The sequence below is a fragment of the Balaenoptera musculus genome, chromosome 19 (assembly GCF_009873245.2).
Source record: "Balaenoptera musculus isolate JJ_BM4_2016_0621 chromosome 19, mBalMus1.pri.v3, whole genome shotgun sequence".
NCBI lineage: Eukaryota > Metazoa > Chordata > Mammalia > Artiodactyla > Balaenopteridae > Balaenoptera > Balaenoptera musculus.
Genome location: NC_045803.1, coordinates 24836744 through 24863096, shown reverse-complemented (window position 1 = coordinate 24863096; position 26353 = coordinate 24836744). Strand labels below are relative to the sequence as shown.

The following is a 26353-nucleotide window of genomic DNA, read 5'->3' as shown; positions in this document are numbered from 1 at the left end:
AGAGATTTTATCTAGGATACTCTTCTGGGAGCCCCATTTATCCCCAAGTCATTTATCCACTTTAGGGAAGTGTGTGTGTGTGTGTGTGTGTGTGTGTGTGTGTGTGTGTGTTTTGGCCTAGGGATAAATTGTCCAGCTACCTCTGGTTGGAAGGAAGATGAAGAGGGGGAGGAAATGGGCCCAACAGGAGTAGCTGTCTATATACCACCTCAATCTGTCTCTTTGTGGACCCCTTCTCTTACCTGGAGCCTCTCTGACTTCTGCTGGACGGAAGGTTCTGGAAGCCCCTGCAGCACACTCTGCCTCCATCCTATCAAAAGGCTTTCACCCTCTTTCCATCTTCCAGAAATGTGTAACTCTCTCCTTCAATGATATCTCTTCCCAAGCCCCCTTGCTGTTAACGGTCTATTCCTTTTTGCAATCTCTGTACTATCATTTTAATAATATTTTGGAAAGGAAGAGTAACAAATATAGGCTCGGGACTCTATGTTAAGTGAGGGAAATGAATTTTCCTTGGGCAGGCAGTTTCCCTCATTGATGGGTGATTTTATTTGCTGTTACCTAGTAAAATATTAAACAGATGATGTTGAATAGATTCCCTTACTTGGTCCAAGTGAAACCGCTTTCCTCAACTGAGGTTATGCTCTTGGGATATATCACCAGCTTTCTATGAGATTGTTTTCAAACATCCCTGTGAGGCTGGAGAATTTGCACACCTCAAGGTCTAGGGGGTGTTTCCCCTCCAGCTGGCTTTGGAGCTTTATTGAGCATTAGCCCCCCTTTGGAGAATACAGAAAATCCAGCTGACAGAGCTTCCCTTGAGAACAGAGGAGACTCCCTAGGTGGATGAGAAATTGGTGTGAAGTCCCACAGAGCAGAAAGTGAGTGCAAAGTAACATCCCATACCATCACGGAGGCGGATGAGCACTTCCTGGGGTCAGCACTGTGCTGATAAGGGAATTCTAACCCCATGGAGGGCTGCCCGGGGCCCTGAGGAGCTGATACCCTTGAACTTAACAAAATATTTATATGCCCTTCTCAAGAGCAGAGTTCATTCATTCACTCACCAGACGTGTCCACTGAGCACCTGCCGGGAGCCGGAACCACGCCAGCTGCTGTGGGTTCAGCAGGAACAAGTTGGACAGGTCTCTGCGTTCATGGAGCTTACATGCTAGTGGGACATAAAGGGATATAAAGTGGGATGGAATATATAAGTGCGCAAGTAAATAAATAAGGAGACTTCGGAAACTGCTGAACTGTTATGAAGCTAACGAAGCAGGGTAATTGACTGTCAGTGGGGAAGCAGTGGTTAGACCCGATATAGTCAGGGAAGACCTCTGCCGGGAGGTGACTTGCAAGCTGACACCTGAATTTGATAAAGAAGGAGCCAAGGAAGTGCTTCAGTCTGAGGGACCTGGGAAGGCTGGGGGCAGGCAGGAGACTGGTGCCTTTGGGGAACTCAGAAGCTCCTGTGGCCTGAGCAGGGTGGTGGAGAATACGATATGAGGGGTCAGCGGGGCTCCGTCAGCCGTGGGCAAGGGTGTCACCTGTCTTCTAAGAAAGGCTTTCTCGCCTGCAGCACTGTGGACATTTGGGTCAGATAATCCTTTTTGACAGGAGCTGTTCTGTGTGTTGCAGGATGTCAGCAGTCTTCCTGATCTCTAACCAGGAGATGCCAGTACAATCTCCAGCCTCCAAGGTCGTGACAACCTAAGATGTCTCTAGACATTGCCAAATGTGCCGGGGACGGGGTGCCTAATCACCCCGGCTGAGAGCCAGCGCCCTAAGAGAAATGGGAAGCCAGTGGCTTGTGTAAAGCTGGGTGGCAGCAAGCCCACTGAGATGAGCTCTCGGAGGGTCTGCTCTCACCTCATCCACCTGTTCAGGCCACACTGCATCCTTCCTGTTAAGGCCACTTGCTGCTACCCAGGGTTTGCCTGGCAGACTTCTTATCATGAATGCTTCAGCACACACCGTCTTCTTAATCACCCCAACTAAGGTAACCCCCCAGCCCAGCCCTAGCCCCTCTTTCACATCTTCCCATATAACTGACATTCTTAGGGTTCCTTGAAATCGCCTGTGTCTCATCCCGCCGGCCCACTAGAATGCAAGCCCTGGGGCTGCAGGGGTCTTGTCTAGCACGTTCACCCCTGGGAAACCAGCCCCGACTGTGCCGGCACCAAGTCACTCACTACTCACCTAGTGAGGAAGACCTGGTCCTTCCTCTGGCCCACTAGCCCACCCTGCGACCGAGGCAGGTGCTGTTGGTGGCCGCCCTTCCAGGGCAGGCCAGCTGGCCTCCCACTGCTGCGGGAAGGTGCTCGGTTCAAGGCTGAGGCAGGTTGCACCTGCGGTATGGGGGGTCCTCCCAGCGCCCCAGCAATGCCTGCAGGGTGTTAGTGGAGACGGAACAGCACCCTCGGGACAAGTCAGGTGTGTTCCGTGCGGACTCCCAGGACCCCCAGGGGCGTCAAGCTTCAGCTGCCCACAGTGAAGCCTATCCGGACTCTCCTCCTCTGTGCCTCAGTTCTCCCAGCTCCTACTGGGACTTTTTGGGTCCACCTCCTGGAGTTGTTTCCTAGGGCTGCTGTAACAAATTATAAACTAGTGGCTTAAAACCAGAGAAGAGTATTCTCTTGCGGTCCTGGAAGTTGGAAGTCTAGAATCAAGGTGTCTGTAGGGCCATGTTCCCTTGGAAGGCTCTAGGGGAGAATCTGTTCCTTGTCCCTCCCAGCTTCTGGTGGCTGTTGGCTTCCTGGACTTGCAGCTGCATCCCTCCAATCTCCATCCCACCTTCATATCTCCTCCTCCTCTCTCTCTTATATGGACACTTGTTGGATTTAGGGTCCACCCAGGTAACCCAGCTTGATCTCAAGGTCCTTAATTACACCTGCAAAGACCCTTTTCCTAATGAGGTAACATTCAAGGGTCCCAGGGATTTGGATGTGGAATATCTTTGGGGGGGACCTCCATTCAACCTGCTTGCCCTCAAACCTCAGGGTTGGCTTCTGGGGGATCCTGGCCTAAGGTGGGTGACCTTAGCAGGCCACCGCCTAAGCCTAGAGGTTCTCATGTCCGAAGCAAGCAGATGGGCTTGATGGTTTTCTTCCACTTCCGATATCTGTGGTGATTGGGTTTCAGGTGCTTCCAGGATGCAGCTTGGGTAATCAGGGAGGGCACAGAGGTGCAGGACCCCACCAGGTGGCCGCAAGTGCTGGGTTTCCAGCAGTGCGGAGGCCCTGGGAGAATTCCTGCTCACAGCAGTTCCCCACCCTTCCAACCACGAAGCTTGTGCCTGAGCGGTGCTGTAGTGGGATGACTCTGACCATCTGGAGTGCCAGGGAGAATATAATTACCATTTGTTTCTAAATACAAAGGAAGTGTTTAAAGGCAAAACACCCCAACAGGAGTGTCTTTACATCTGGGCACTTGGCTGGGAATGCAGGCCTGCTTTTGGTGTGGTCCTGAGTAAGACAGGAGGGGTGATTCACAAGCCGGCCCTGAAGGCAGAGAGGGCTCTGACTGTGGCTGCTTGTCGCCCCCTCCACAGCTGAGTGGGCTGCTCCAAGTGTGTGTGCGGACAGGGACGGAGACCCAGGCCAAGTTCACCTCCGTGGAGCTGCTCAGGGAGTACATTTCGGTAAGAAATCAGTGCAAGAGGAGGAGCCAGTTAACTCTGGCAGAATTTAGGTATTTGATCTTTTTACATGTGAAAGGGATCTCTTTAAAAACTGAAATCGGACCACAACCCCTTTTCTTAACACCCATATTTACAATATAGTCTAAAGTCCTTGATGATGAGGGAGAGGTTCTTTTTAAAAAAATTTCCTCAAGGACAGTTTCTGTACACAGAAGAGAGAATTCAGTGGCTTACTTTAGTTTCTAAAAATTAATATTTACTTGACTAAAATTGTAAATTGAAAAAACCAGTCTTCCTCTTCTTTAAAAGCTTTTATGTTCCCCTTACAAATCCTGCTATTCTTTTTTTTTTTTTTTTTTTTTTTTTTTAAATCCTGCTATTCTTTGAAAAGCAGTCTTGCCAATTCAAGCAATCACTTTTAAGGGCCTTTGAACAGCATTTGGCCCCTTTTACAAACTTAATTAAACACTTTAAAACATTTTAAACTGCATTTTAAAATTTAATGCATTCCATTTCCTTTTTAAGTACCTCGATAATCTGATTTAACAAACAAACCTTCCTGAGGTTATATAAATCTAATAAATTAAACTTGTAAATATGGTGAGCTTTAAGTTCTCATGACAATCCCAATACTGTATATAAACAGTAAGTTTTTAAACTTAAAACCATGTTAAAATAAGTTATTCAATTATACATTTTAAATTAGAATCACAAGCCTGAATGTTATTAACATTATGAATACTTAAAGCACCAAATATGCAGATTCCATAAACTTAAAAATACTACTATTCCAATTCTGCTTCTCTTAAACATTATTATTACTAATTCTAAATCTTCTAGGGATTAAAAATACTCACTGTCTAGGAATACAATTATTTTCTCAGCTAATTGTGGTTGCTTATCGACCAGCGATGTGGGCTGGTCAGCGACCCTAATGGGGAACACGGGAACTCTATTTCTCCTGGTTAACAGGGACTTTATAATTCAGAGGACGGGTTGGTCTTATAATGCAGTCAAGTTGCTCTCCTCCTTAATTAGAGGAGATTTGCATTTCTTGGGCTCTTATAAAACTTTAATTCCTTTTCCAAGTAACTCTGAACTTGACACCTGGTGCTACTGTCATCTTCCTGCTTCTAACACCACAGTGACTCTTGCAGATAATGAAATTGTATCTGATCGAATTCTGCAAATCTCAAGGCGTGGTCTGGATTTGTCACACAGCTTCAAGGTCACACTGCTGACACTTGCCCAGGCTCACAAGGCCCAGTATGAGCTGCCCCTTATAGTCATCCATTCTATTCACTAAGCTCTAGCCACACGACTTTTCTTTCTATTCCTCAAAGTCCCCACACTCATTCTGGCCTCAGGGCTTTTGCACTAGCTGTCTACTCTGCCTGGAATGAATCTTCCTGTAGCTGGCATCTTCTCAGCATTCTAGGTCTCAGCTTGAATGTCACATCCTCACAGATGCCTTCCTCAACACTTAAGTAACTTTTACTCCGCCTACCCCTTCCACTCCACACATTGTGTATTCTATTACAATACTCTGTCTTATTGTCTTCATTTCTCATCTCTTCTTGTTTATTATCTGACTTCCCCACTGCAATGTGAGTTTCTGGAGTGCAGTGTCCTTACTGGCCTAGTTCACCAGCATGAATACCAGTACCTAGAATTGTGTGAGTGAATGAATGAATGAATGAAGTGAATGGAAAAGCGAATGACTATTAACCCATCATTTGTTATTCTGCTTTTCAGACCTGTGTTCCTGAATGCACTCACCCCCTCAAAGTAGGGACCTGTCCCCATGACTGGCCCAGCCGCAGGGAGATAACATTCAGAGACTATCAGATGAGATATAGAGACAACACTCCCCTTGTTCTCAACAGGCTGAACTTGAACATCCAGAGCGGGCAGACAGTTGGGATTGTTTGAAGAACAGGTTCTAGTGAGGACAAGCTCTGATTGTGTTTCTTTCAGGTTGTTTTCTTTGCATTTCCACTGGGCATGCTAGTTAAATCACAACAGAGGGTGATGTGCATGTGTGGTGGATTGGTTGTTTTTTCCCTGACATCTCTTTACTGTAAATTAGGATTTCAGGTTGGATGGATGTGTGGAGTCGGAAGTAAACACACATCAGTTTTTGAATTAATTAAATGAGAATCATTCTGGTGAGACGAGGCCCAGAGGATGAGTCATGTGTAAATAGCCCCTGCAGGGGTGGACAGGTTAACTGTGTTAGGGTAGCTGAGTGCCCTTGCAGAGTGGGATTTCTGCCTGCACAATGTCATTTTCATTGCGTTAAAAATTCCCTTGATTAGATAGATACTCAGGTATGATGGAATACAAACTGATGTTTGATTTGCTGCTGTTGCATTTATCGTTCCCAGGCAAGTCATCCTTAGGAATGGCCTTGTTTCGTCTGGTGGAGCCCTCCAGTGGCACAACCCTCACTAGTGGCACGGACATCTGTACTGTTGGTTGCGAAGACCTCAGAACCAAGCTGTCATCCCCCAGGATCCTGTCCTGTTTGTAGGTACAGTAAGGTAGCTGTCTTTGATCGTTGTGCATCCCTATTTTTGGATAGTGAAATCAGACCAACAAGAGCTTTGTGAAGCACCCGCGCCGTGGCTGGCCTGGGGCCATCCTATCCTGAGATGTTCACAAGCCTTGGGAGGAGCTGAGGACTAGGGGCCTGAACATTACTTGTGTTTTATAAACTACATTACAAATACACAAGATGCGTATGTGCAGGGTGAGCAGACATCCCAGTTGGCCCTGGAGAGCCCTGATTTATGCCTGTTTCAGCATCCTATCAGGTTTAGCAGTGGCCACTCCCTAAATTACCCCAGTTTGCACGATAAAATAAATGGTTATTCTACGTATGTAGCTATCCTTTCGGAAGTACGTCAATTCACTCCCACGAAGAAGTGAACAGAAACTGCTCAAGTCCAAGAACAGTAGGGTTGCAACTTCTACAGGGCTCAAGATCTGTCATCAAAGCACAAGGAGAAAACCACAGTTACTCACTTGCCCCAGTGTAGTAGCTGCCCCTCTAACAAGAGGGACATTCCCCCATTGAGCACCAGATGAAGTAGGGGGCTGTATTGAGAGGTGAATGAAAAGGACCTTCCATGTCTTGAAATGCTAGACTCACACCCTTCATGTAAGGTGCTCACCCGCTGCAAGGCCTAGGAGATGCAGATAAAGCTCTTGCCTCTGAAGGCAGAGTGAACACACCGGGAGGTGGAATTGCTCGCTGCTTCTCTCTCCGCCAAGAATTTGCATAAGGTCAGATCCGCTCTGCTGCACATGGCCATGTGTCTCCCCAGTGCCTCGCTCGGAGCTATGTCTTGGCAGGGTTGGTGGTCTGCCCACCTTGGTGGTTTCTGCTCCGTCCCAGAGTCATGGGTCCTCGGTCTCTCGGCCTGAGGTTGGTATTTCATGAACCAGTGCCCTGGACTAAGTGCTGCTCTGGTTGCTGCGGCGTCATCACACATCACCTCCTGCTCTCCTCCTCATGCTGTGGAAAACATGCTCTCCCATCCTCTCGTCCTCAGAAATTCAGCTTCCTCTCCTTTCCTTCATTGCAGGTACAACTTGGATCCCTTTGGGAGTCACAGCGATGAGATGCTCTGGCAGGTTCTGGAGAGAACATTCATGAGAGACACTGTAGGTCTCTGGGGCTGTCCGGGGTGAGTCCGTTTCCCAGCACCAGTGCCCCAGACACCTGGCTCAGGTTTAGATTTGGCCAGTTGTTTGTTGGCACCACATATGTCAATCCTTATTACTCCTTGTTAAAAGCAACAATAGATAGTATTCATCAGGCCACTGCAATGATTCAGTCAAGAGCTCTACATGCATTATCTCAGTTGGTCCTGACTACAACCCTCTGAGGTTGGTACTCCTACCCCTACTTTTAGAGATACAGAAATTAAGACTCAGGGTAGTCAGGTGTGAGTAGCGGAATGGAGACTTGACCCCAAGCCCATCTGACTCTAGAGCAGATGAAGTGCCCTACTGCTCTGCCAATAGCCTCATTTGCTTACTGAAGCAGATAAACTCTGGGAAGATGAGCGCGCATGGCATGGAATGAAGCATCTGTGAGATGGAACCCTGTCCTTTAAGAGCTGCAGCTGGGGTCAGCAGGTGAGCGTGGCCACCTCTGCAGCCCATAGGGAATTTTATTTTCCCAGGACTTGGTACCAAGGTGAGCATCTCCCAAAGCCACTTTGACTTGTCATGCTAGATAAATCAGACCCTGTCTTTACCTTTCCTTGGTGACCAGAAAATTCCATCCCATCTCCATTTTATGCGTAGAAATAAGGATCCCGAAAGCCATTTATACTTGTTTGTGTTTCTCTGGAGCCATATGTGCATCATTTGTACTCTTTTGGCAAGGTGTCTACGGGGTTCTATGAATCACACTGTGATTTTAAATTACTAATGACTGCCTACTCCTTGGTCTTTCCCTGGTGCCTGTTCGCAATATTGAAATGATTGTTGTTTTGCACTTTGTTTTCCGCAGTAAAATAAAGCCAGCTGATAAATGCGAGAGAAGGGGGCAATCAATATGGAGGATACAGGACAATTTTATAGATCATCAGCACAAATATGGCATTCTCTGCGTTCTATAGATAATGAAACTCCCGGAAAAATTACAGGCAGAAGTCACAGAAAATGGAGAAAACTTCTCAGTAGGGGAACGTCAGCTGCTTTGTATGGCCCGAGCGCTTCTCCGTAATTCAAAAGTAAGGAAACAGCGTGGAAAATGGATTGGTCAAATGTTGGATATTTCCTGCAGCGCCACTCAATCCAAGAGGTAGAGCCGGGCGTTTGTCTTTCAACAAAGAGAGAGCAATTGGGCCATTTAAAAACCAATCACTTTTTCTTAAGACAAAGTTGTGAGGGGAAAAAATTGAAAAATAACAGCCATTTACAGCAATAGCACCTGCCTCCCCTGGGCCTTTCCCCGGGAGGTCTTGCTTAGGTATTCTCTCTGTCCTCCTAAGTGGTTTGGGTTTAAGAAATCTGCCTCTCAACTTTTTCCCTTTGTCCCTGAATGATTCTGAGGCCTGATAAACAGTACTCAGGATACTAAAGAAGGCCTTCAGAATGCCAGGATATAAGGACTGTAAAATTTATACTCATTTTTCTGAGTGACTTAGCCATCTTTGCTTACTGATTTCGGGGAAGGGATTGCTGTTGCTTTAGAGATCCCATTCTCTGAACCCTGATCAAGGTGTAACCCATCGTGTGTGCTCTCTACATGTGCTAACGACAGGGAAGGGAGCAAGCAGGCATTCAGTCCTGACTGTGGCACTACACAGCGCTGAGTGGTTGATGTGTTGTCCTTGCATTTCGTGTTCATGATAAGGTGTAACTCCCTTTTACAGACAAAGGAATGGAGCCTTGGGGAAGTCAAGTAATTTAGCCAAAGTCAAGCAGAGTTAGAGCTGAACTCAAGCCCTCTGACTGGCAAACCAGCACTGTGGGAGGCAGAATAATGGCCCCCCAAAGATGCCCATGTCCTGATACCCAGAATCTGTGAACATGTTACCTTACCTGGGAAAAAGGGGCTTTGCAGATGTGATTAAGTCAAGGATCTTGAGATGGGGAGATTATCCTGGATTACCTTGTTCGGCCCAGTGTGATTACACAAGTCTTTATAAGGGGAGGAAAGAGAGTCAGAAAGAAAGAAGAAATGCAACGATGGAAGTAAAGGTTAGAGTGATGCCAGAAATAGGCCACAAACCAAGGAATGCAGGCAGTCTCCAGAAGCTGGAAAAGGCAAGAAAACCATTTCTTCTCTTGAGCCTGCAAAAGAAATGCAGTCCTGACAGTACCTTGGCTTTAGGACTTCTGACCTCCAGAACTGTAAGATAATAAATTTGTGTTGTTTTGAGCCTCTAATTTGTGCTAATTTGTTATAGCAACAATAGGAAACATAACAAGTACTGTTATTATATCTCATGATAACTCATGTAGTACAGTAGATAAAGACCATGGGGCATTTCTTCTTACTGGTTTGTAGGATTAGAATAAACCATTCACAAAAAGGGGAGTAAAGAATATACAACATTCCTTCTCCAGCAAGTCCCTCTGAGGAAGATGAAGGTGGTGTGATATGACTTTTATTCTCTTGTTCTTCTTCTAACTTTCTGAGACAGATACTTAGCTCATTACTTTTCAGCCCTTCTTTTTTAATAAATTGAGTAAGACTATAAGTTTCCCTCTAGGTATAGCTTTGGCTTGGTGTGACTTTCACAATGCTCCTTCCTCAACAGATCATTCTCCTTGATGAAGCCACTGCCTCCATGGACTCTAAGACCGACACCCTTGTTCAGAGCACCATCAAAGATGCCTTCAAAGACTGCACTGTGCTGACCATTGCCCACCGCCTCAACACGGTCCTCAACTGTGACAATGTCCTGGTCATGGAAATTGGGAAAGTGCAGGAAGTTGGTGTCACCTCTCCAGAGGTTTCAATGGTTTGGGCTCTGTGGTGGGTGGATATTTTCTGACAATTTCAGCTCTTCTTCTCTGACTTTCAGGTGGTCGAGTTTGATAAGCCTGAAGTCCTTGCTGAGAAGCTAGATTCTGCGTTTGCGATGTTACTAGCAGCAGAAAAAAAGTCCGACTATAAAGGTCCCCATAGGGGCCACATCAGCTGATTTTAGAGGAAGAGGAGGCTGTGTGAGATAAGTCAGATGTGCCTGCTGGGGGAGGGGCCGTTATCTCAGGGGGCAGCCCTGGTCCACCATCCCTCCCACGCCTGCAGCACAGGCAGAGCTGGGGTGGAGGTTGTTTCCTTGCCTCGCCCAGCACGTGCCTCCTGACCTCACTTGGAGGGTGTGGGTCTGGTCCTAGGTGATGAACAGAGGCAGAAGAAGCTTGTGGGTTAAAAAACTGCCCCTCAACTTCTAAAACCCCAGCCATCCCTCATGTGTCCTCATCATTACCACCTCAGTGCCTGGGAATGGAACCATTGTAACCTTCAGTTAAAAACTGGTCAAACAGAATGGAAAAATCCCTAAGGATGGACTTTGTAAAGGTTTCCTGCCTTGCTATCAGAAGGGAAAAAACAGAGTTTTCTTCCTGCTTAACTCCTATTCACATCTATTTGGAGCGTGTGACAAGTAACTACACAGATCTGTAGCATGAAAGATTGATTACAGTGTTGGGTGAAAATTTAAAAAAAAAATCATATTGTATGTCCCATTTGCTCTATTAGAATAACCAGGGAAACAAAATGTTGGAGTTTTTCTGTAAATTACATTTTTATATCTTCTATATTGGTCATTAAAATGCAGTAGGAAATTAAACTACCCTGAAATGTTGCCTTGCAATTATTTTGCTGAAGATATTCCAGGTTCTGTACTGTTTACTCTCACAGACCCTCTTTGCTTTCTCCATTGACTCAGTAACAAACCTCCACAGCGTTTCCCAAATAAAATCTTTCTTTCCAGCCTCAAAGTTTGCTATGACAGAGGCAGTAAAGACATAGTCCCAGCAGCCCAGGAGTGAGTGGTATGGGGCAACCATGGCCAGGGAAGCCCCCGCCCCACCTCTTCTCAGTCTTGGTCCCATCCTTCACCCTAACCTTCCAAACATGGAGGAAGGCAAGTCTGGCACATAGTACTCAGGAGTGAGTGACATGAGTACATGACACCATGATGAACTCATCCTGGCAGGTACCTGCCATCGCCCTACTCCCAGGGTATATTTGCATGTTAAGGGTTTAATCCGGAGAGGCTGAGATTTAGGGAAGACAAGCCATCCACTAGCATCTCAAAGGCTGGGCTTGTGGTGTGTGCTTCCAACAAATCAGTCCCCAGCTGTCCTCTGGCCAGGCCTGGGCAGGTGTCTGCAGGACCAGAGGTGAAGCAGGCACAGCTGGCTGCAAGTAGAGCTCCCCGTCTGGTGACCATTAAGGCCCTGGCTAAGGTAGTTGGTCAGCAATTCTGCCATCAGCAGAGGACACAGAGCAAGAAGGATGTGGTTGAAAAGGCCACGAGTGAGGGGGCTCCGTTCACGGCAGCTCCATGCCAAGTTCAGATCTCCCTGTGAAGGGACACAGTGCATCTTAGAACGGTTCACTGTCCTGACCTGATTCTTGCCTTATCACAGTATGTGAGGCTGATCTGAGGTCTTCAAACCCACATGCACTGGGCTCTGGAGCAGCTGCTCCAGGCTGAGTACGGTCTTCACTTTGATGGATGGATGTCCAGTGACTCCCCCATGTGGCAAGCAGACCAGGCAGTCTGTGCTGCTCGTGGAAATCCACGCCAGCTGTGTGATGGAGGAGGATGCTTTGTTTTCTACCAACTCAGCACCAGCTAGGCAATCAGTCTCTGATTTCAGGAAGGTGTTTCCAGGAGGGCAGGAGGGCGCCGAGGCTACAAAGATCCCTGTGGCTCATTCCGATGCACTAAAATATGAGTCATCTCCTGCTACTTGTTTCTGCCCATGCTCCCCTTGGCTTGTACTGTCCAGAAGAGGGTACCAATCCTGACTCACCCCTGTGATGTGCCAGGCACCGTGATAAGCATTTTTACATGAGTAATTTCATTGACTCTTCACCTCACACCATGAGATGGACGCTTTTATTATTCCCATCTTCCAGAGGTAGAAACTGAGGCTCACTGAGGTTAGTAACTTAGCTATAGATGTACAAAAGGAAAAAACAGAGGCAGGATTTGAACCCTAACCAGTCTGACTCTAGCACCCTGTTCCTAACCCCTCCACAAGAGCCCCTCATGCCCATTCCCCTCATCCTGTAGCCGGGACAGTGTTGGTTGTCAGTATGGAACCCAGCAAAGAGTGACTTCCGGAGGGATGACTATTGCTTGCATGTGCAATGACATGGATTGGTCTCAGGGAGCCCTCCCCTCCCACCCCTATTGTCACTGAAATGTTGGCCAGGGAGAAAGTATGTTGAATAATGATAACCAATGTTTAGCCAGTACAGGCAGACCTCGGAGATTCTGCAGGTTTGGTTCCAGACCATGGCAATAAAGCAAATATTGCAATAAAGTGAGTCACACATTTTTTTGGTTTCCCAGTGCACATTAAATTTATATTTGCACTATACTGTAGTCCACCAAATGTGCAAGAGCATTAGGTCTAAAAAAAAGTACGTCAATGAAAAAATATTTTATTACTAAAAAATGCTAACCATCATACAAGCCTTCAGTGAATCATAGTAACATTAAAGGTCACTGATCACAGATCACCATAACAAATACAGTAATAATGAAAAATTTGAAATATTGTGAGAATTACCAAAGTGTGACAAAGAGACAAGAAGCGAGCAAATGCCGTTGGACAAATGGCACTGAGATGCTTGCTCGATGCAGGGTTGCCACAGACCTTTGATGTGTAAGAAACGCAGTATCTGTCAAGTGCAATAAAGCAAAGAGCAATCAAGTGAGGTGTGCCTGTAGTCTCAAAGCACAGACTGAGTTCATTGAACCCTCACCGTATTGCTGTGGGGAAGGTACCAGTGTTATCTTCATATTACTGATGATGACACAGAGGCACTGAGAGTCCCTGGACCGACGTCACACAGCTAGTGAAATCTGAATGCAGGCAGGCGGGTGCTGGAATGTGTGCTCCTCAGTCCCATGCAGCACTGCTGGAAACCTGAGACTCTCCAGGTGAGAAAGAGCCCAGTGTTCAGAGCTGTAAAGCCTGTGTCAGGATTAGGCTCAGTTATGCTGTGGTAACACACAGCCTCGCATCTCAGTGGTTTATTTCCCGTTCACATGACATGTCCATCATGGGTCATCTGTGCCTGTGCTGTCTATCTTCTTCATTCTGCAGCCCAGGCTGGCAGAGCAATCAGAAGTGCCACGTGCCACTTCACCACATTTCATGGGCAACAAGTCACATGGCCATTCCTGAGTTCAACAGGGAGGTGAGGCGTGTACTCCACCTGCGGGGGGGGGGGGAGGGGGGCATGTCAAGGCACATGGTCAAGCTTGTCCCTGCAGGGAGTTGTATAATCCACCTCTTGGGAGGGACAGCAGATATTTTGAACAACATTACAACCTACCACAGCCTGGGTTTGGGTGTTAATTTTGGCACTGAGTGGCTGTGTGATCTGGGGAAAGTAGCTTGCTCTCTCTGAGCCTCCATTCCCTCATTTGTAAAATTTGGGGGTCTGGACTGAGTTCTTTTCAGTCTTGACTTTCAATACAGGAGGAATAAAAAGGAGATATGAAAATAGTTTCTAGAGACTGGAATTTGGACTTCCAAGGGGATTATAGTGAACCCTAAATGTAATTAAACATTTTTGTAAATGTTAAATTTGGCAAGTAACTTGAACAAGGTTTAACTGAGTTCTGACTCTTCCTTTAGTGTCTACTTTGATGCTCATTAGGACATTAGAAGGACTTTGAAATTTTTATTCTCATTTTATTTGGTGCCCCAGTTTTGCTGTCTTCTCTTAATCTGCCTGTCTATTAGGTGATCATACGTTCAATGTTATGACTTAGAACTTCTCAAATATCCTTTATTAGATGCCAGCAAAGAATAGAATAAGCCACCAATAAGCATTATTATTATAAATTAATAACAAATTGCCTGTGGCATGTTTCAGAACGGCTGATCTAGAGTGGGGATGGGCAAACTACAGCCCGTATGCCAAATCCAGCCTGCCTGTTTTTATAAATAAAGTTTTATTGGAACACAGCCACCCTCGTTTGTTAATGTATTGCCTCTGGCTACTTTTTGGCAGAGCTGAGTAGTTGCAACCAAACGCATGTCCTCAAAGCCAGAAATATTTACTCTCCTGGCCCTTTACAGAAAAAGTTTAGGCATTGGTGTGTAATGCAATTCAGGTCAATGAGACGTAAGAGGGAAGTCAGCTGAGGGCTGGAGGGTGGGTTCTGGAAAGCGTTCTCTCCCGTGGCCTGGTGTGTGTGCGTGGTGTCTGAAGCTGCGGCAGCCACCTTGTGCCCACAGAGGAAGTAGAGAGATGGACGGAGCATAAGTTCTTGCTTATGACACTGAGCTGCTGTTTTGCCGACTCTGAAGTCACCCCACCTCTTGTCATGTGAGAGGCTGCATTTTCTTTATGGTTTAGACCAGCTGGAGTTGACTTACTGTTACTTGCGGCCAAAAACATCATAAACGATGCAGAAGACGGTGACATCCTCCTTCCTGGGAAGATGCTGAGCCTGACCCGAGGAAAAGCGAACCTGGGTCCCTGCCCTGGAGTCACACCCATTTTCCTCTACCTTAGAAGTGGCCCAAATGGGCACTAGTTCACATCCAAGCAAGAAGGGCTTTCTAATTCTCATCTCCTGCCAAAGCTTCATGCCACATATGAATATTTCCCTCACCTTCCCTCCCTGCTGCCTGAGATCAGAAGGACCCAGAAAGAACTCACAGATTTTTTATTTTTGCTATTCAAGTGAACAGATCTGAAATCAGCCAAGAATTGTTGGTCAAAACGTGAAATATTCTTTGCTAAGAGTTGGAGTCACTTTGGCCAGAACAGCATGATTTAAAATGAATTAAAAAGCGCAGGAGGTCAGTTTGGGGTCAGATGGACGATCAAAGAAATCACTTTTCTTTTGGCCCTGTGTAGAAGGTCACCTCCGAGTGAGGCTAAATCGGGCACTAAAACCTTCAAATACATGCTGATTTCCATGGAGAGGGTCTGCCCGCCTGACTTCCCGATGTGCATGTTCATGGCTTCTGCTGAAAGGCTTTCCCTCTGGTGGGACTGGCATTAAAGGGCCAGACCCAGGCTGTTTCTACGGTTTCAGCAAGAAACACAGAGGCAGCCAGGCTGATCTTTACCCTCAGCTCCAGGAGTCTCTGGCAAAACTCACACCCAAAGGAACCTAAATTTGGTTTGTGGCAATTGTTTTATATTTCTTTAAAACATTTTTTATTATGTTAAAAGATATATAACATAAAATTTACCACTTTAACCATTTTCAAGGGTACAATTCAGTGGCATTAAGTACGTTTACATTGTTGTGCAACCATCACCATCACCCATCTCCAGATCTTTTTCATCATTCCAAACTGAAACTCCATACCCATTGAAAAACAACTCCCAGTTCCACCCTCCCCCCAGCCCCTGGTGATCACCATTCCACTTTCTGTCTCTGTGAATATGACTACTCTCCGCAGCTCATATAAGTAGATTTATACAATGTTTGTCTTTTCGTGACTGGATAATTTCTCTTAGCATGTCTTCAAGGCATGCGTCAGAATTTCATTCCTTTTTAAGGCCATCCTGATAAGTGTGAAGTGGTATCTCATTGCGGTTTTTTTTTTTTTTGAAATTCACGTTCTTTTATTTATTTATTTATTTATTTATGACTGTGTTGAGTCTTCGTTTCTGTGCGAGGGCTTTCTCTAGTTGCGGCAAGTGGGGACCACTCTTCATCGCGGTGCGCGGGCCTCTCACCATCGCGGCCTCTCTTGTTGCGGAGCACAGGCTCCAGATGCGCAGGCTCAGTAATTGTGGCTCACGGGCCCAGTTGCTCTGTGGCATGTGGGATCTTCCCAGACCAGGGCTCGAACCCGTGTCCCCTGCATTGGCAGGCAGATTCTCAACCACTGCGCCACCAGGGAAGCCCCTCATTGCAGTTTTGATTTGTCCCTGATGTTTAGTGACATAGAGCATCTTTTCATGGGCTTATTGGCCTTGCATTTCTTTTAAAGAGAAATTTGCACAGCATGTAAGAATCTTAACAGAAGAAACAGTCTTCCACCACCTTGCAAATTCCTTCTCTGATATAGTGTCTTGAATGAATATTCTCATTGTGTCAGAATATGGACAGGAATTTAGAGACTGTAATTATCAGCTGTGGGCTAAACACCTAACATGCGGCATATCATTAAGTATTTAAAGCAACTCATTAAGTCTTCCTGTTTGTTCAAGGAGGTTACAGCATCTGCCCAGATGGTAGACCAAGGAAACAGGATTTGTACTCAAGAGCCCACTCAGTTCAATCCCTCCACTCTAAAGACTAGGGAGCTAAAGCCCAGAAAGTCTAAAACTGGTCTGAGTTCATCTGAAGAGTAGCAGGTGGGGGTGGGGGGAGAATAGGATCCTGAATTCCAACTTGGTGCTGCATCCATGATGCCACACTGATTGATGCACAGACTGTTCTCAAAAAGATCGACGGTGGCCCAGTTCTGTGACCTGAACCATAAAAGAAATAAAAAATAATAGTTCTTTCCTCCAGGAAGCTTATAATATTACTCGGGAAGTGACTTAAAAGTGCCAAAGAGCATACAGTAAAATGCAGGAGGATGGAGTGTAAGGTTAGATGTGAGCTCATTCATTCATTCTTTCACTTATTTATTTATTCATTCTTTAAGTATTTTATGTGATCATTCACTCTTTTGATCCTTCCTTCCATTTGAAAAAGGGGAAAGTGAATGAAGTTTGGAAGCGGTGAGAACGATTATGAAAACAACCGACAGTCCCTGTAGGACAAATAGGGGCCACTAAGGCGGGAGACTGGGAAGGGTGTTCCTGGTTGGGGAAATCATCCAAAGACCTGAGGTGAGGATGAGGCCTGGTTGAGGGAGACGGCAGGTGACTGCTTAACTAGCACTGAGAACTGTTTGGGAAATTGTCAGGTGCTTCAATGTCTGCATCTCCAAACACAGGTGGAGACCACCAATGGCTTGGATGTAATTGGATATAGTTTGTTGTGGAATCAATTAGGGCAGGTGCTGGAAAGAGCGCATTAGCAATCCAGGGAGTCTGGCCAAGGAAAGCAGGGCCTCGGACAATCCCACTGCCACAGAGCCAGTGGAGCCAACAAACGATGGGAGGACAGAGATGGGTTGGTTCTGCCACATCACCCCCCATCCCCAGGGCAGGATGCATGTCCTGAGGACGAACTGCCAGGGACATGCAAGGGTCACATTCACCAGCCTGTATCGTGCCTGCTGCCCGCCAGCGGGAAGCTCTCTCCCGGGCGCTCGGTGGAAGGGAAGCCAAGTTCCCTCTGGCGCATCCGTTTCCACGGCATGTCTCTTTGTTTCTGGAATAGGTAAGTCTGAGATGATCTGCACAGCAGGACCAATTAGGAAATGATGAGGCCACTCTGTGCAGAGAGCGCATTTGGCTTGGCAACCAAAGGGCTTCTTTGGTAAGTGGTGATAACGGTGCTACAGCACTAATCAAATTCCTCAGTTTTCTCTGACGTGGGGATTTTAGAGCCAGGTGTCCTCACTCTAAGTGGAGGCAACATGTTAATATCAGGATAGACAAACTGAAGGACAGGGCATGCGGGGGAGAGAAGCAAGCCTGGGCCCTGGTCTTCTAGGAAACGCTGTTGGTGCTCTGCCGGGATCCCTCTGGTCAGTGGGATGTTTCAGCCTGCTCTTGCTTCCAGAGGGCTCTACCTTTACCTCTTCTTCCCAGGACCACCTTGGGCTACTGGAGCCACTCAGCTCACACAAGGAAAGGCAGAAGAGCCTAGAAGTTTACGTTCTTCCAGGGAAGCTCTGAGCAGATAGGCCAGCTCCCTAGTCTCAGGCTGGGACTCTTCAGAAGTGTAACACACACTTGCAAGTTCCCCTGTGGGATTAGGTTGAAGGGAGTCTCTACAGGACTTGGCCAGAATCTGGGCCTCTCCCCTTCCTTGTCCTGCTTTCCCTCAGCCTTTACAGATTTTTCCCTGGGAGCACTTCCTTGATAAATTACTAGCATATAAATCCTTATCTCTGGGTCTATTTCTGGGAGAGCCTACCTAAGACAGAAGGTCAAAGAAATCTCAGCTCAAACCCAAACCCATCATTTTCAAGATCTCAGCACCTCTTGGGGGACCATTACCCACTCTATTCTTAGCCCAGGACCTAGGCAGTTCAGATGGTGCTGACTCACCAGCTGTCTCCTGGGGTGGGCCTGGGGTAAGAAGAGGCCAATCAGAGAGTCACACCTCCGTGGTGCTGTGAGAGGTGTGGGCTGGGCACGTGACCCAGGCCGGGCCAGTCAGAGTCAAACCCAGGACTTTAGCTGGAACTAAGGGGGAAATGGCGAATTCTCCTTCCTGGATGGAGGGAGGGAACTACAGACTTCTTTAGCTTCCAGCTTCCAGATGCCATTTTTGATATGTCAAGGAGAGCGTCTGCCTGAGAAAGAAGGCAACACAGAAGAAAGCAGAACTGAGAGATGGGGAAGATGTTACCATGTGCCCTGGGCATTCCTCATCCCTTTTAGATAGTTTGGTCTCTGTTGGGGATTTGTTGCTGATGGGGTACTGACTCCTGGTGCCCCCGGAGCTTCCCAGCCCCCAAAGTACCTGCCGTGCCAGAGCTATACTGTGTTGTGCCCTGAGTGGGGAGAAGGCCCCTCACCAGAAGGCTAGGCTAGGAGCCAGATGCTCTTTCAGGCCCAGGCCTCCCCTGCACAAAGCCTCCTCCTACAAGTCAGTCCCAGGGGGTCTCCTGCTCTGTTATACTCTCCTACCAGCATCTTGAAGCACAGAAATAAGAACACATTTATTTAGTGCTTGCCACTTGCCAGACACTGTTTTATGAGTTTTGCAGCATGACCTCACTCACTTCTCACAAGAGCACAGCTGGGATCCACGTTTCACTGAGGCCCAGGCAAGTAAAGTTATTTGCTCAAGGACCCTGCATTTTAAAAGTATCACTGAGTTTTTTTCAATGATTTTACATCTTTAATCTCCTTTTATTGTCACAACAGTTTCCTGAATTGAAAAAAAAAAACCCAAAGCATAAAAAGTTGAAATAAATTGCCTAGGGTCAGACAAGGACTCTCAAGTCAGAGTTCACTCACAAAAACATGGAAGCTCAGAGTTGGAGGGAATTTCAGAAACCATGCAGTTCTAGCTGCTCATCTAACTGTGGGGGAGACGGAGAGTCAAAGGAGAGAGAGGTCTGCCTGAAAGTGAGTTGGGGTCTGGAGTCTTAATCTTCTCAGCTCTTTTATTCTACTGTGCTTCTCAGAGGGGTGTGCCCTTCTCTCTCTCTCTCTCTGTCTGTCTTTGTCTCTCTGCAACTCTCTCTCCCTTTCTCTCTCTCTCTCTCTCTCTCACACACACACACACACACACACACACACACACACACACTGTGCCTGCCCACTGTCTCAGAAACTGCTCATCTCCACCCTCACCCTCCAACCCCCTAACCTGGACCACCTCCCTCTAAGTTCAGAAGGAGCAGGTGGTCTGTGCTAGCCACGGTCCCTCTGATAAGCTAGGGAGAGTTTCAGCTCAAACCCAGATGACTTTATTTCCCCCCAGAAAGTGTCCTCGGTGTCCAAGGGAGTTTAAGGTTTAATTTTTTTCTGAGCTGAGGTGGGAGGCAAGTATGTGATGGAGGGACCAGCATCCCGGGGGATGGTCAGAGCTCCTGTGTGCGACAGGGCTGCTGTGAGGACTCTCGTCTTCCTCTGCCCCAGACCGTAAGCGTCTGAGAGAGTGAATAGGAGGAAGATGGGAGTGGAGTGCTTGACCAGCCAGCCAGCCAGGCCCATGGGCTGTCACTAATGCAGAAAAACATGGAAGGAGGTCACAGCCGAGGGGAGTTCATAGTCAGAAAGAGGAACCCATGTAAATGAAAACTATCACCTGAACTAGGGAGGTAATGAAGAAAGCAAATCAGCAGAGGCAATGCAAACTCCGACCACTAAGCCAAGCCTCTCCCCACTCTCTTCTGAAAAGCTACCACGTGTGGATTGATGTATATCTCCTAAGTCGAAGTCGGCAACACAAATAAGATTAATGAGGGCAATAGCATGGAAATGCATTGTATTAATGGACTCAAGCAGAAAACAAGTGAAAATGACTTTCATGAATGAGTCCAGGCTAGGAACAAAAAGAAGATGCAGAGGACAATAGGAGGTGTTGGGGAGCAGGGGTGTAGGGGAGGGGAGGGAAGACATGGAAAATGATTGCCAAAAGTTATTTCTTTGAAGCCATTGGTGACAGCAGCCCCAGAGATGAGCTGTCTGATGAAACTGAAACATTAAAACATAGTAGGATTCAAGGGATTGGCACCAGAAAGGAGAATGAGGGTGAGAGCAGAGGAAAAGTTGAAAATCAAGAAAGGGAAGAGCATGATGCTACAAGATTGGGTTTTGCAACTGTGTGCAAAGTAGAGTACCTGGGGGCAGAGTTCCACTGGAGGAAGGCGGGGATGTTGGTGGATGCAGTGGAGAAGCACTGCTCTGTGGGCTCCAGGCACCTGCCTGAAGATGATCTCCTGTATGTTGGTAACCGCACTACAGAAGAAGGCCAGGGACCAGTGAGATCTGGGCAGTGAGTAGCATTTCCAAGGAAAGATGGACATAACAAGAGTGTTTGGAAGGCTTCATGCTTCACAATTTCCTGTGTGTTACTGGGAGCCAGGGCATGGGATCTCAGGCTGGGCAGTGTGGGTTGGTGATTTCCCCCCAGTGGTGCCCATCTTCCTCATCTGGTGAAGAAAAGCCAGTGGCAACTTTAGCTCCTACCTGTAGCAGAGTCAGTGGTCTCACCAAACATTCCATTGGCTCCTTCCCCACCCCCACCATTCCCTTGCTATTACGAGGGGAGTTTTGCAGTTCTCTTGCAATGTTGGTTAATAGGCTTAAATGGAAAGGATACGAGTCAACATGGACTCATGCATGGAAAAACCAGTGCAAAACCCTCCAGGTGTCTCTTCCACTGTTTTGGCCACATTCCAGATGCCATTCCATATGGTGGAGGCTCCATCACCCTGGGTTCCTAAATAACTATGTGAAGAAGAATCCTCCTTCTCTCCCTACTCTTATCACCAGCTGACCTGAATGGAACACGTGGTATGAGCAGTATGAGAAAGAAATAAGTTTCTGGCATGTTAAATAAGAAGATGCAGTAGAAGAAGTCTTATTGCATTGTGTTCAAAAGAACCATGAGAAAAGCAAACAGCTGAATCCCAGAAGCTGAGGTGTGTGTGTGTGGGGGGGGGCGGTGATCAGGAAGACCATACAAAGGTGGTGTCCTTTGAACTGGGCTTTGGAGGAAGTGTACAGATGTATCAGGTAAAAAAGGCTTCAAGAGCATGCAAGTCAAAGACTTGAAGAAGATTAGAATACCTTCTGTTGGCTTCTCTATTGGACTAACTTATCTGCTACAAATCCTTTAAAGTTTTCTCAGGCATCGCCCCTTCCTGAAAGCCTTTCTCACCTCTACTCCCCTCCGTCATCACCCTCCCCCACACACAGAGGCACACAGAGAGGAGAGGCAGGCCCTCCTCTCTGCCTCTGCAACATGCCAGCCCCATCACAACAGCATTTTTAAATTTCTTGCCTGTCTTCCCCATTGTGTTGGAACCTCTTAATGTTGGGACTGCACTGTATTCCCAGAGCTCTGCAGAGGGCTTGACCCATAGCAGATACTCAAAATATTTTGAAAAAAGTAAGCAAAAACAGGAAAAATAAACAATCATCTAATCAGAAACAACTCAAGACTCCATCACAGACCTACAGAAATCTGGGTTCTATCTTGTTCCAGATTCTAGAACCAGAGGAGGAGGAGGGAGGGGAGGGCTACACAAGGCAGGAGTCTAGGGGCCTAGGAAAAGTGCAGTCCAGCCGGGAAAAAATCAGCCGAACCAGGAGAGGACTGATCTTTAAAAGCAAAAGGAAGGCAACGGTTCAATGTGGGAAAGTCATGGAGGAGCCGTGAGCTACTGACTTTGTTAAATCATTAATGATTGGTATTGGCGAGAAAATAGCATCTCTCTTTCCTGTGATTTCTAATTTATCCAGAAGCCTCTCTAGCATTCTAAAATTTCTGTTAACTCATGTGTCTTCATGGTAAATTCCAAGTGTCACCATTCTTATTGATGTTTCTCCCAGGCTAAGACCTAACGCTGATTCCGTGACTGGGAATCAGTAAATACTTGCTGAGCCCTTGCTCTGGACAAGATGCAGGGCTAGGAGTGGGAAGGACACCATGTAAACGGGACATCACTGGGCTCTGGAGTAGTTACAGTCTAGGGGGAAACAAACATGTTCTACACCATCAAATGACCCCTCAAGGTGGCAGTGGGATGCAGAGCAAGCCCAGCCAACATGAGGCATCAAGGTGGTCCAGGGGCTGGAGGCAGGCTGGGCTGGTGCTCATGCTAGGGGTTTAGGCCAGGAGAGAACCAGAACGAGAAAAAAGCTCTTTCCTAAGGAAAACAACGATCAATACCGTGGACATCAACTTCTACACTCAAGTTCAAGGAGGAAGCACAGAGCCAAAATGGGAGAACTATTGAAAAGTCAGAAGTCAAGAAGAGACTGGAGTAAACAGTGAGGAACAAGATGGGAAGAGAGAGAAGATCCCAGACACTTTGCTGTGAACTAGGCTGGAGGTCCCAATGCTTATTTTCATTGGTCATTAGCCATACCTTTTGTAAGTGGGTGGATTTGTTTAAAAGCTCAGGAACTGGATATACATCTATGTAGTGCTTTAAGCCGTGACCCACAAAGCCCAGTCCCAAGGTGGTTTTGAGGTCAAGACTCAACAATCAAGATTAATTTCAAAACAGGCACTCCTATGCTTGGTTTATATTTTTCAGACACCAAGGAGGGCACATATAGACCTCAGCCATTCTTAACACATTCCTGTTTTCTCTCTCATCCTCTTTGCTCGTGTACTACAGCAGCTCTGAACTTATTTTTCCCAAACCACACTGAAGAACTTTCTCCTCTAAGCCCCGCCTCCCAGACCTCTTGTATTTCTCTCCCCCTTCCTTTCTCCAGATTCTGTGCTACCAAGTTTGAAGAGCTGGTCTGCTGAGCAGCGCCCTTCTCAGAAGGTGGGGAGCAGGCCCAGGCAGAATGTTCACGAGTGGGTAGGGGATCGGGAAGGACTGAGACCATTCATCTTCTAAAATTATATCCCATCACATGTATAACAGACCACAAAATGCTGAACGCGAAGCAAGTGCCAAGCGGAGGCCTAAGGATCTGTGTACAGGCTCAGACAGACTTTCCTGTCTGTTGTGGAACATCACAGAGATTTCCTGGGCCAGTGCTGTGGGGTGTCCCAGAGAGAACATTCCATGTCCTTTCAGGGCAAGATAAAGTTTCCCAGTCCATGTCGAAACTTGGAGGATGTCTCCCTGTACCTTTGTGATGCTTTGGACTCCAAACATAGGTTTGACCCAGCATTTCATGGTTGATTTCCCTCTTCACTGCTTCTGCATCTTCAACCGACATTATTAAATGCCTGTGCTTTGATGGTAGGGCACACCTTAGATTTTCCAACTATAAAATGATCCTGTTTTATAACACTGCAGGCTCAGTGTCACTTGAATGCCTCTCAGTCTTGGAATCAATCCTGCTCAAGCCAAGTTGTTGGAAAAAAATCCTCCCCAGCCATTTTCCATACATCTCAAATGTTGAGTTTCCTGACATAATTGCCTGGTCCTGGGGTGTCGCTGACTCTCCGTCTCACAGCTGGAGGAGATTGGTAGCATTTCCTTACAGGCAGGAGCAGGGCAGGACGGTTTGTTCCCTCACAGGCAGCAAACTATTCTTTGTTTGTGAAGTGTGAATCCTTCTAGGACTTAGCCTAATCCACACATTGCCCTTGAAATGGGAGAACAGGAATTCAAAGCAGGCCGCGTAACAGCAAATGAACCAGTTTAACGCCCACTTCAGCCCTTCCGGGCAGCCTGGGCCTTTGGGAGAGCTCTGTCCCTGAGGAGTCCTAACCACAGATATTTCTAGGTGGCCGAATATTCCCTCGCCAACATCCCTCCTGCCTCACATCCTGGTCATCCATTCCATCCCTGACTTCTTCCCTGGACACAACTCTGTGACAGGTGTGCATTCTGCCCAGGAGTTAGAACAGTGCTTCCCAAAGAGTGTTCTCTGGAACCCTAGCCCTTCGAGATGAACTGTGAGAAAAGAGTTCCTCGGTCAAATATATTTGGGAAGGCCTCAGACTATGGCCCTTGGCTGGAGATTTACAGTGTAAGTTGGCTGTGTCTTCATTTGGGTTTCCCAAGAGCATTGACTGAGATAAAGTTTCCTGATTCCTGAAAGATGGAGAATGAAGGTGGGGAAGTGAGACAGGGAAGGATGAGTTATAGGGCCAGTGACCCCTGTGAACTTGATTCCACTGGGGAATTTTGCAGCAGTGAGAATACTGGCCTGCTGTCTGCCCGAAAGCGCAGGATGGGAGAGCTGGGTGGACACACACCACCGCTGTGGACCTTTGGCTGAGGGCTGCTCCTAAGGAGAGCTCATGCCTTGGTACTTCTTGCTGGTCCTGTGCTGTCAGGGTGGGCTCCAGGGGTCCAACAAAGACTTCAAGAACAGAAATGCAGGATCTGACCGTGGAACGAGGGTTGGTTGCCTGCACTGAAGAGTCAAGGGTGTCGCTGACAGCGACTGCCAAAGTTTATTAACCCAGAATTTTAAAAACTTATTTGACCACAGAACTTTAATTTTTTCCTCCAAGGAATATCAATTCCTACACTGTGACACATTTTGGATAAACCTAGCTCAGATAGTTAGCAGGCAGGCGTATAAAACCAAAAGCTGAATGTGGCGCTTCTGTTATAAGAATAACAGGCTCTCCATCCAGGACAGAGGATACCTGAGAGACGGGGGAGGCCTGAGGGGTTGTCAAGCGGGGCAGACTGAGCCCTCTTCCCTTGGGCGCAAGAAGAAGTGGACATCTCGGGTCAGCGGCTAACGGGATGGAGGGACAGCGAGCTTCCCGGCGCCGTGCGCATTCTAACAGCATCGGGGTTCTGTGTGCGTGTGTTGTGGGGTGGGGGATATTAAGGGAGGAGACATTTGTCAGAAGGCTGACGTTCTAGCTCTGACACTGTGTCATTTTCATATCTTCATCTTGATGCTAGCTCCAGGATTGGAGGGCAGGAAGAGGGGAAAGCCGGGGTACTCCTTCCCAATCTCTCTGCTTATTTGGTATCTCTGGGTCTCTCAGTGCCCCCTGGGCAGCCTCTGCCATGATTTAGTTTCTGCCAGAAGTCCCAGCTTGTGAACTTCGGATCAAAGATGGAAGACTCACTTCTGCTCACAGCAGAACCTTCTCCCCCATTACGCATTTACTCATGGGCTGAGGGGAAACCTGCCCTTTTCACACAACTGGGGTGGCAGGAGGATAAGGGAAAGCAGTGCCCAGGGTCCTAAAGTCTTTGCCTGGTGTGGGAAAAGCCATCCTCTTTCTTCCTTCCTTTCCCACTATGTTAAAAATCCCACAAGAAACTCAGCCTGTGCTGAGATTGTCAACCAAGTCTCAAGCCTCCAGATTGCCAAGGAGACAGGGAACTTCTTGGGCTTTTAACTCAAAGAGCTATGCTTTTCTGTTGATAAGAAATAATAATTGTCCTTTGTTCAAAGAGTCAGAAAAATGGATTAGCCCTACAGATTTGGTTTAAATTAATCTTCCAAAGATGTATGGAGAACATGAAAGAAAAATCCTAGATTAATAATAAAAAGAACTAAGGCACTTGCCAGAAAAAATTTAAAGAAAACAGGCAAATGTAATTCCCCCAATCCCAGCAGCATTTCCCTTCCTGCTATCTATAGTATTCTTTATCCTAACAGAGCAGCCCTGGGTATGTAGTGTGGTTCCAGGACCCTTCTAACCAGTTTACCCAGTGCCTTCTGATACTTCCCAGATGAGAAATGCTCCTTTGCATTTTAATTCACTCAAGAGACAAAATTCTGTGCTGGCTCCAGGGGAGACAAGTGCATTAGGAACTGGGAAA

The 26353-nt window shown here is 47.0% G+C and overlaps 1 protein-coding gene across 1 annotated transcript in view; it reads left to right on the top strand.

The window, feature by feature from the left end:
• The window catches only part of ABCC12 (ATP binding cassette subfamily C member 12), a 58444-nt gene extending 47504 nt beyond the window's left edge, over nt 1–10940 (top strand). Inside the window, 8 exon segments of the mRNA XM_036832321.1 lie at nt 3551–3640; nt 5396–5585; nt 6028–6138; nt 6141–6183; nt 7231–7309; nt 8275–8388; nt 9925–10089; nt 10192–10940. Coding sequence (XP_036688216.1) covers nt 3551–3640; nt 5396–5585; nt 6028–6138; nt 6141–6183; nt 7231–7309; nt 8275–8388; nt 9925–10089; nt 10192–10311 — 912 coding nt within the window. The 3' untranslated portion in view covers nt 10312–10940.
• The last annotated feature ends 15413 nt before the right edge of the window (nt 10941–26353 follow it).